Source organism: Elgaria multicarinata, chromosome 12 (genome assembly GCF_023053635.1).
Source record: "Elgaria multicarinata webbii isolate HBS135686 ecotype San Diego chromosome 12, rElgMul1.1.pri, whole genome shotgun sequence".
Classification (NCBI taxonomy): domain Eukaryota; kingdom Metazoa; phylum Chordata; class Lepidosauria; order Squamata; family Anguidae; genus Elgaria; species Elgaria multicarinata.
Window position 1 is genome coordinate 21936055 of NC_086182.1, and position 9716 is coordinate 21945770.

Below are 9716 nucleotides of genomic sequence, written 5' to 3' on the forward strand. Positions count from 1 at the left end.
AGGGCTTCCTCAGCTCTCAGATCCAGGAATCTGAATGATCTTATGGCCCCTCAGATGCTGTCTGGGGGCCATAGGATCACTCTCTTCATTACTGTAACTTGCACCTCCATTACCGAAAGGCCTGTTGGAAACTAGCTTATGATGCCATGGTGGGTGGGTGGGTGGGAAAACAAAATGCATCTTGTTTTGTCACTTTTAAAATATGTATTTTCTACAAGACATCAGTGGTGCTATTTTTAGCATTAGATCTTGTGAATGTCACTTGGGCAACTTTCCATCATTTTTCAAAAGAAAGTTTTCCCTGCTAAGAATGTAAGAATTTAGCGCTTAGATAATACCAACTGTTCATCCTTAGGATGCAAGAGCAAAAATCTCCCTGTTAGGAGAGGAATAATACCTATATCCCCTGAATCTAATTCTGCATACCTGTACCGGACAAAGATGTCTACATCACCATTCATTTAAACATTACAAAATATATGAGATACAATTCAGCCAAAGTTAAGCAGTTTTAACTCCCAGTGAAGGTTGCCATCCTATTCACACTTACCTGAATATTGTGGAACTTACTTCTGAGTAAACATGCATAGGATTGCATTGGGAGTCTTTTTAATTGAAACTAATGGTAATTAACTACTTTGAACGTTGGTTGAACTGTGCCCACTTTTATTTTCCTGACACAAAAATGGTTCTTTGCCGGAAAATTTGTGACGGGTGTATGTGTAAAGCCGCCTTCAGCTGACTATTATTAAACCTAAGTGTACTGTGCGGATAAATTGCACTCTGGTTGGGGAAGCCAACTCAAAATGTCTAGGGGAACATGGGAGTGGGCTGGCTGCTGCCTTATGCAAAGTGGATTTGGGGGTGGGTTAACTGCTCTCCTTTATCTGGATAAGCTAGTCTATCTCAAGTATTTTAACTTCAAGTGGAGGCATTGTTTCAGTGGGCCTGGAACCAGAGTTTTTTCTAAAAAAAAAATCCAAGCTGGGAAGAAGAGACTCTACTGTTCACTACAGACAATATCTGTGTAAACATCTCTCAAAAAAGCTCTCAAGAATTGTAGGAGCCACAACAAAGTTGGCCCTTGTTGTAATAAATGGAAAGATTAACTCTGGCCTCTGTCAGTGATTCTGTGCAACCTCACTGGAGCTTTTGCGGCATACCGAGATCTGCAGAAGTCAGCCATAATCAGGGGCTGAGAAATCTCAGATTAAGAAGAGATGTGCAGTGAACCCCCGGAGAGTTTACTTACTGACTCTGTAGCAGGTTCTTCCTTCTTCTCCTCTGATTTATCACCACCTCCTGGCGGTGCAAGTTCCTGCAAAAGCAGAGGCCATTTTCAAGCCGTCAGCCTGTGAAAAGAGCTCTACAGCCTGGTGGTACATATGATACTTTATTCAAAATCTTGGTCCGATTAAGACATGGGCTGAGAAAGGTCAGGGAGGCCCTCATAGTACTTTGGCATGTGGCTTTCTGTAGGAGGTGGTGGAACTCACACTTCGATGGCTTATGTGACTGAAAAATGGAGAGGATACCTAGCTTCTCCTCTTCGCCACCTTGATAGCGTTATAGCAATCGGTTATTGCAGCTTCACGCATTCAAGTGCTTAGTGAGAAGCTGCAATTATTTTTGAGTTTACAGCTTAATTCAAATATCACACCATGGACAAAGAAGCTTAATTATGATTTCATGCAATGTCCGAACAGATAAACCAAAGTTTGTGATTAGCTAACAAATCAGAATCGGAAACCATACTTTGAAAAGTGGGTTTGCAAACCAGAGCTTGTGCCCAACATGGTTTGACTAGATGTCTGAATTGACAAACTGTATGTTCAGCTGTTACTCCATTTCTCAAGAAGCAATTGCACCCTAGAAATAGGAGTGCTGTGCAAAAGAAAAATGAAAGCAGGCAAGGGTCTCTGAACCACGGCTTGTCTGTGTCTTTAGATCATGGTTTGGTGCAGTGTCTAAATCGAGCCTACGTATAAATCCATCCTTGGAATGACTATCCGAGCAGATAATGGCAGGATTGTTAAATCTATGCTGAATCCAGGCAATATTCCATGCAGAATAGTGTTGCAAAAAGTCACCTGATTATAGCAGAAGTGGTCATCCGACTCCATGCTAGTCACATTTGGATATGAAGTGGGAGATCCTTTAATAGCAGCTATGTTGTTTGGGGTGTGTGTGTGTTTAAATTGAATCAGGACTATGGCATTAGGGATGTACAGTTTTTGTTCAATCCATTCCATCTGCATTTCACGGATTGTCAGGCATCTTTCACTCCACTGATTGCTCATTGACGGAATCAGATTTTTTTCTCATTTGGAAAAGTACGCAAAAAAAAAGAAGTCTCCCACAAGTTATGCAACTTTCACTAGCACATAACATCCTATGTATTTTTCTTAGCTCGGCATATAATCAATGAGCGGAGCACACAAAAAGAGTGCTACGCATCAGAGGCTGAAAAGAGATCAGATATTATGCATACAATTCCGGAAAGTAAAGAAAACAGTTTGCAAGTTGGCAAAATCTGCCTGGCTCAGAAGATGTGGCCTGCTGCGGAATCCACTAGTCGAATTCTTAGAAATCTAAAGTCATTTGAATCCGTATCGGGTTTGTCTGATATCCCTACGTGGTACTAAGGGAGCTTCCTATTCCATTTTCCCAATTAAAAACCTCCCCATGCTACTATTCCCACCATAAGACAAATCACAGCTTCATGAGATTGTATAATGTAAGAACATAAGAAGAGCCCTGCTGGATCAGACCGAGGGTCCATCTAGTCCAGCACTCTGTTCACACAGGGGCCAACAAGCTGTCTACCAGGGACCAACAATACAGGACATTGTGCATTAACACCCTCTCACCCATGTTCCCCAGCAACTAGTGCACACAGGCTTACTGCCTTGGATACTGGGGGTAGCACATAACCATCAGGGCTAGTAGCCATTGATAGCCTTCTCCTCCAGGAATTTATCCAACAGTGTGGAAGGAAGGATTAACCCCCTTCCTACAATACTTCCTTGGCTACAACACCCTTCCCCCATACACATAACCCATGGCTGTTACTAACTTTTTCCTGATCATTAATTTCCCATGTCATATCAGGCATGCCCCAAAGTTCCTGCATGTTGAACGGGAGGAAATACCCACAATAAGACTTACATTGAAAGCACGGTTATTGTAGTATCGGTCATCCAGCTTTGCTCCCCATTCACTTGGATCATACCCAGTTTCTGAAAAAGAGATTTTATTTTATTTTTTTTAAAAAAATGCACATTGAATTATCTGATAAGCTTCCTGGCCAAGCTCTGCTTATTTAGGATGCACACCTACGACAATGCAACTGCACACACCTTGATGCCTTTGAAATGGTGTGCAAGAGAGAGGAGGAAGGAAATGCAAGCCTTTCTATGTTATTGTGGTGTAAACACACACAATAACACACAATAACACACACACACACTTCCAAAAAATCTGCAGAACAAACAAAAGCAGACTTCAAGCTTGTGGGATATACTTTGTTTTTTTACTAGAACACTGATATTTTTCTAAGTCCAACAAAGGAGTGTGTCCCAAATATTACTTGTTGGCCTCTTAAAAAAAGAAGATCCAACTTAGCCTTTTCCAGCCCTGCTTATAAAAAAAAAAAAGACCAATCTATACACTGTCCTTAAGTTGTATAATAGAGTCTGGCTGCACAATTTGGGTTTTGGGGCTAGGAGGATAATTTAGTGCAGAATTCATAGAACTCGGTTATGCAAGAGCTGATGCTGTGCCCTATGCTATTAAAATAGCCCTCATCAATGTCAATCTGCCTAGCAACGATTTCATGTATAGAACCAATGAAATTTTGAAGGTCTGCTAAACCAGGGAGTGTTCCATGTGCGGGGTGGGGGTGTGGAATATTATTCCAAGCAAAAAAAAAAAAGTGCCGACTTCCACCTACAGCTCTGAGGCATAGTTGAGCCTCTCAGTTGGGAAGGGGAAAAAATGTTTATATACGATACTGAGATATGCTCTCTTGCACTCCCCACTAAGTAGCTTTCCTTGCATAACACAACAATCCTCTAGAAACATCATTTACTAGACACTGTTAAAACATAGAAAACAAAGAGGCCAAGTAGCTCTAAGCTTGCCTGTGAGTCATCCTGCAATTAAAAACACACTTGAAGCTTAGTCAATCAGCAAAATCGCTTTCTCCGTCTGACCGTTTTCTAAAATGCACCCAAAGATCCTCCCAGAGAACTAAGAGTCCCAAATTATAAAAAGAAAGCCACAAAAAATATGGAACTGACAACAAGCCAAGACTGATTAAGTAGCTCTAAATGAAGAAAGGCACTGTAAATCCGTCAGAGGCCATAGTTCAGTGCGACAGAGCACATGCTTTACATGCAGGGGATCCCAGGTTCGATTCCCAGCTTCTCCAGGTAGGGTGAGGAAAGAATCCTGCCTGAAACCCTGGAGAGCTGCTGCCAGCTAGTGTCAACAATACAGGGCTAGATGGACCAAGGGTCTCACTCAATATAAGGCAGCTTCCTATGTTCCTAAGTTGTTATCTTGGGGTAAGCGGCCAGTAATATCGCTTTTTTTATATATAGTACCTACACATCAGATTAAATAGGAAGCCCCTTCAACAGTTTTAGAAAAGTCCAAGTGACCGCCTCATTCCTCTGCAAAAGCATGTAAGGAAGTCCATTATCTGGTAAATAATGCTATGGAACTATCATTTCTTGTCCCCAAATCAAACAATACCCCCACTAAATACTTCTACACCTAACAGGCAAAAAGGGGAAGAGGTACGTGTCACCTCTGCTCTCTCAACATCCAATGTCTCTCTTTAATTTGGCCTGTGTTTCCCTAGGCCTCTACTGAAGTAAAGCCAGTGGAAAGTGTAGGTTTTCCTGTTTAACTAGGACTAGAAGACATGGGCTCATATCTCCACTCAGCGATGAAGCTCACTGGACTCACATAGCCCAGACACCATCTCTCAGCCTATCCTATCTCACAAAGTTGTTGTGAGGATAAAATCATTGGGGTAAAGAAGGCCATGCCACCCTAAGCTTATTTATTAAGGGCGTCGTTCATTCAGAATAACAGTCACAGGAAAATGAGCACAAAGAGCAGGCAGAAGAAATCTGGGCCAGACATTAACACTGCAATCTTATGTAAACTCATCTGGGAGAAAGCCCTACTGAACCAAAATAGATTCACTTCTATAGAAGAAACACCAAGAGTTGCATTACTCTCACTATATGAAGATTTAAATTGTAGAAAAGAAACTAAGGAATTGATAACGAATTTGCTGACTGCAGCAAGGTTGATTGTAGCTAGGAACTGGAAGATTCAAGGTGATTATTGTATTGAAGAGTGGTATAAAGAAATATGGGAGATTGCTATTAATGATAAATTAACATGTAACATTAAAGTGAGAAGAGGTACAGCAAAAACGAACGATTTTGAGGAAATTTGGAAACAGTTCCTAATATTTGTGTTTTCTAAGGGAAATGGGAAACCACCAGCAGAAGAGGTGTTAAGATTTTGGAAACAGGAATGATCCCGAAGGGAAGGGGGAGCACTTGTTATTATGTTGAATTATGTTGGATTATGTTATGGTAAAGCATTATATGTTAATAATTATATATTCAAGTAATTGTTAGGTATTGGTATGTTAATTGTTATGTTGGTCTGTATTTTATGTAGTAATAAATAAAAATATATAAAAAAATAGATTCACTTCTGAATCTAAAAAAAAGGCTTAAGATTTGCTGCACAAGTGCTTCCCCCTCCCAAAGATTGTTTGTTTAATTTATATGCCGACTTTCTGCCCAAAAATGACGCTCAAGGCAGCCAAAATGCAAATTAAAAACAAAAAACATAATTAGAACATAGCATAACAAAGAAACAAAGAAAACACAAGAACATAAATTAAAAACACAATAGCAAAAAAGAAATAAACAGTACCCAATCAATTAAAAAATACCCTTCAGCAAAGATCAGTTTATATGCCAAAGGCTTGCCTCAATCAAAGTTAGCCCTGTTCACAACCCTCCTGAATTCCAAGCATTCACTAGATAACATTCATGTTTCCAATTGTTCAGTTCAAAGTAGAATTTCATTAGATGAAAATTGGAATTATATGGATGCCAAATTTCATACCAGATAGAAAACTGCAGCTTTGCACTTCAACCTTATAAGTTAGTTTATAAAGTATATGAAACCAGAATCTACTGTTAAAGCAGTTCACTGGCTAAAGAAAATGCTGTGAATGAAATAATATGTCTAGGTTGTCAAATATTAGGGGTTATAATATCCACTCTAAAGGGGAAACAAAGGCAGAGCTTCTTACCACACAAACCTGTACATGTCTACTCAGAAGTAATTCCCACTCTGTTTAACGGGACTTCGTCCCAGGTAAGCAGTTATAGAATTGCAGCCTTAGGCCACAGGTATGTGGTTTTAGTCCCAGGTAACTCACAGGAAAGCTTAGGCTGTAATCCTGGACACACGTATGTGGGACTTACTTCTGAGTATTCATAGAAAGGTCTAGATTGTGTAGGTCTTTTCTACACACACATACAAAGTCAAATGTCTGTGAAATCAACTCAATTTATGCTCACTTTCTCTTTCGATGAGGAGAGTTTCAAAATATTTGGCTGCAAACGTTGGTATATCTTCAGGCTGGTTCCTCAAGACTTCCCTGGCAAGCCCTTCGAGCAGATTTGCAAATCCTGGAGGAATGCGTTGGGTGGTGTTGGAGAATGGAATAGCCATTGTTTCTCAATAATCTTCTAGGACACCTGCAGTTTCCATTTAGAAGAGCAATGGAAGAGCCTTATGTCATTATCTGAAAAGGTGTATTCTTTGTCCTTTGAGGCTATAAGATTCTTAATGATCTAGCATACAAAAATGACACTAAGGCTACCAATAGGCCCCCAAAATAACTAGCCTGGCCATGGCCCTGCTATCTGATATATAGAAATCTGTAAGTGAAGCTTTTTGCTAGAGTTGCAATACTTAATTCATTAGAGTAATTGAGATGAAAAAAGTATTGACTAAAAAAAACTATTAATCACACAGTTGATACCTAATTTAAAGATTGTCTTTTAAAAACAATAATAACAGTACACTTTTAAAATTGCAGGTGGCAAGTGCCATCTTAAGAGGTATTCCATCATGTGAGACTAAGGAATGCCTCTTCTGCCACAATGGCTACTGCAATGTATGTAGAGACATCATCTAACACAAAGAAAGCATACTTTCCCCTGAGAGAACAATCCTATGAGTTCCCCTTCCAAAGTCAGAAACAGTGATCTGATCTCAGAAGGGGGGAGGTGAGTTGGAGATCCAACCCTACTGCCCTGCCCCCTTGCAGCTGGCATGAAAAGAACCTCAATGGTTGCCCTCCGAGGTCGGAAAAGTGACCTCAGAGGAAGAGGAAAGGGGGTGTTCAGGAGCGGGGAGGGGAAGAGATCAGAGAGGCCAGGATACAAGTTATCCTGAGCCTCTTCCAGCCTCCTTCTCTCCCTGTCTGAACCGATCGTGCTAGATGGACTAAAAAGCCCATCAAGCAAAATTTGCAAGGTTCCTCCTCCACTTCTCCTCCCATCCTGCATTGTATGATTGGAGACCTCCAAGTCTGGGGGCTTCCAATCACCAAGAACGCCATCGATAGGATTGCGCCCTAAGACTTATGCAAGTTTAATTGATCAACTAAAACTTGTACAATTAATTAGCTAAGACATCATTAATTTGGCAGTACTTTTTATAGCGTGGAGATAAACATTTTTCACTTGCTAATTGCTGAAGTCCAAGCCACTATTGGAAACACAGCTAATGCAGCCAATTTCAAAAAATGGAAACCCTAAATAGTGTTATGGAAAAATAACTGATTTCCCACTACTCCCTTCTCCCATCTCTCTCTCCCGTCCTTCTTCCAAGTTCCCTTTCCCAAAATGCCACCCTTGGGTGATTTCTAAGTGATTTAGATGAGTAGAATAGACCCCTACTCCCAGGTAGGAGAGAAAAGTCCCATTTACCTATTTGGGTAAGGTCGCTTACTCAGGGGTAAGGATGAGCCCTAGCTACTGGTTAAATCACCAGGCGCTTGACACACACACCTCTTATTTCCTACACCATGGAGAGAAATAAGAGGTGGGAAGCTCGCCCATCGAAAGGAATGTCAGGCACCAAGGGAGGGTAAAGCAGGAAGGTTTCTGCCACGTAGGCAAGGTGGGACAGGAAAGTCCCAGGGGAACAGGGGAGGGAGTGGTGGACAGGGATTAGTTAAAGACAATGGAATATGTGACAGGAAGGTCCCAGATTCATTACTAAGGGAATCATGTGATAATGGAGTTTTCAAAGTCAATAGGGTCTCTCTCCCATCTGGGCATGTTAAGAAAACAGGGAAGAGGATCAGCTGTGACGATCTGAGCAAGCAAGCAATTATTTGCATACAATGTTTCCCCCCTGTATAAAATGAAAAGGAATCTTCTGTTCCGGGCCCTTTCCCTTACATTGACAAGGGAGAGGGACCTTTGTACAAAGAGATTTTTGGTACCTGAGGTGGAAATAAACTTTCCTTTTGAAAACCTGCATCCGGATGTTTTTTTTAAATTTGGCTCAATTGGTTCGTATTCCACAATATTTATAACAATAGCACCTCAATTCCCTCTTCTCCACCATTAAGAATAATCTCCAGAGCAGGGGTGTTGAAGCTCTTTCAGGTCCGAGGGCTGAATTCCATTTCGGAGATGCTCTCGGGGGTTACATTCCAGTGGTGGCTATGTCCAGAGGGGCAGGGCGAAAAGTGCCAGCATATTGTAGTTTAAGACTCTTCCTGCCAGTAACTGAGCCTAAGAAGAGGCATTTAAACCTTTCAGAATGGGAGGGGGGGGGAGACGGCTGCACAGAAGACCATTTGTGGTGGGCGAAAGAGAGCATAGCCATCCGGGGAACTGCAGGACACTGGATTGGGACCCCAGGAGGCCAGACTTGACACCCGGGTCTGAGGTTCTAGATCCCTGCTCTAGATCCTTCCTAAGATTAGGAAGTTAAATGCCAAATGTGTTATTGCAAAGAGGTATTTAGATATTTAATGGCACGTAAGTCAAGCAGCGTTAATTCAGCCTTCCTGTGTATATCACACCTGTGCTAAATTTTGAGTTTTGTTTTATACTGCCACAGTTTACATTTACAGCTTGGCTGAGGGTATAAACATGAGATCTTGCATCTCTCATTACCTAATTGATGTAATTAGTGGTGCGAGTACTTAGAGCTGAGGGGGGGAAACTCGCCTTAGGGCATAATCCTATGCATGTTTAGACAGGAAAAATGTCATACAACACCCAGCATTCCTCAACCAGCCATGCTGGCTGGGGCATACTGGGAATAGTAGAACCTTTTCTATCTAAACATGCATAGGATTGTGGAACTTATACTTGCAAGACTGCAAATAATTGGTGAAATTCAACATAAGTCCTACATAAAGTAGACCTATTGAAATGAATGCGAGTTAGGTTAGGCATGACTAAATTAAGATCCATTCATTTCAATGGGCCTGCTCTAAGTAGGAATTATGTTGGATTGTATCTAATGTTTATTTTCATTTTCAAATTTACTTTATAATTTTGTCCTGCAATTAGCAGAATGGGTTGTCCTCAGGGCTTCAGACTCACACTACTGAACTTTATTTCTGGTTTATTAAGAACCAT

At 41.1% G+C, this 9716-nt stretch overlaps 1 protein-coding gene across 2 annotated transcripts in view; it reads right to left on the minus strand.

The window, feature by feature from the left end:
• Nucleotides 1–9716, minus strand: part of LOC134407698 (sperm surface protein Sp17-like) — an 87367-nt gene that overhangs the window by 76500 nt on the left and 1151 nt on the right. For both annotated transcript variants that reach the window (XM_063139622.1, XM_063139621.1), the window contains exons 2-4: nt 6624–6803; nt 3169–3239; nt 1253–1318 (exon numbers count right to left, since the gene is read on the minus strand). In XM_063139622.1, coding sequence (XP_062995692.1) covers nt 1253–1318; nt 3169–3239; nt 6624–6777 — 291 coding nt within the window. In that variant the 5' untranslated portion in view covers nt 6778–6803. The remainder of the gene's footprint in view (nt 1–1252; nt 1319–3168; nt 3240–6623; nt 6804–9716) is intronic.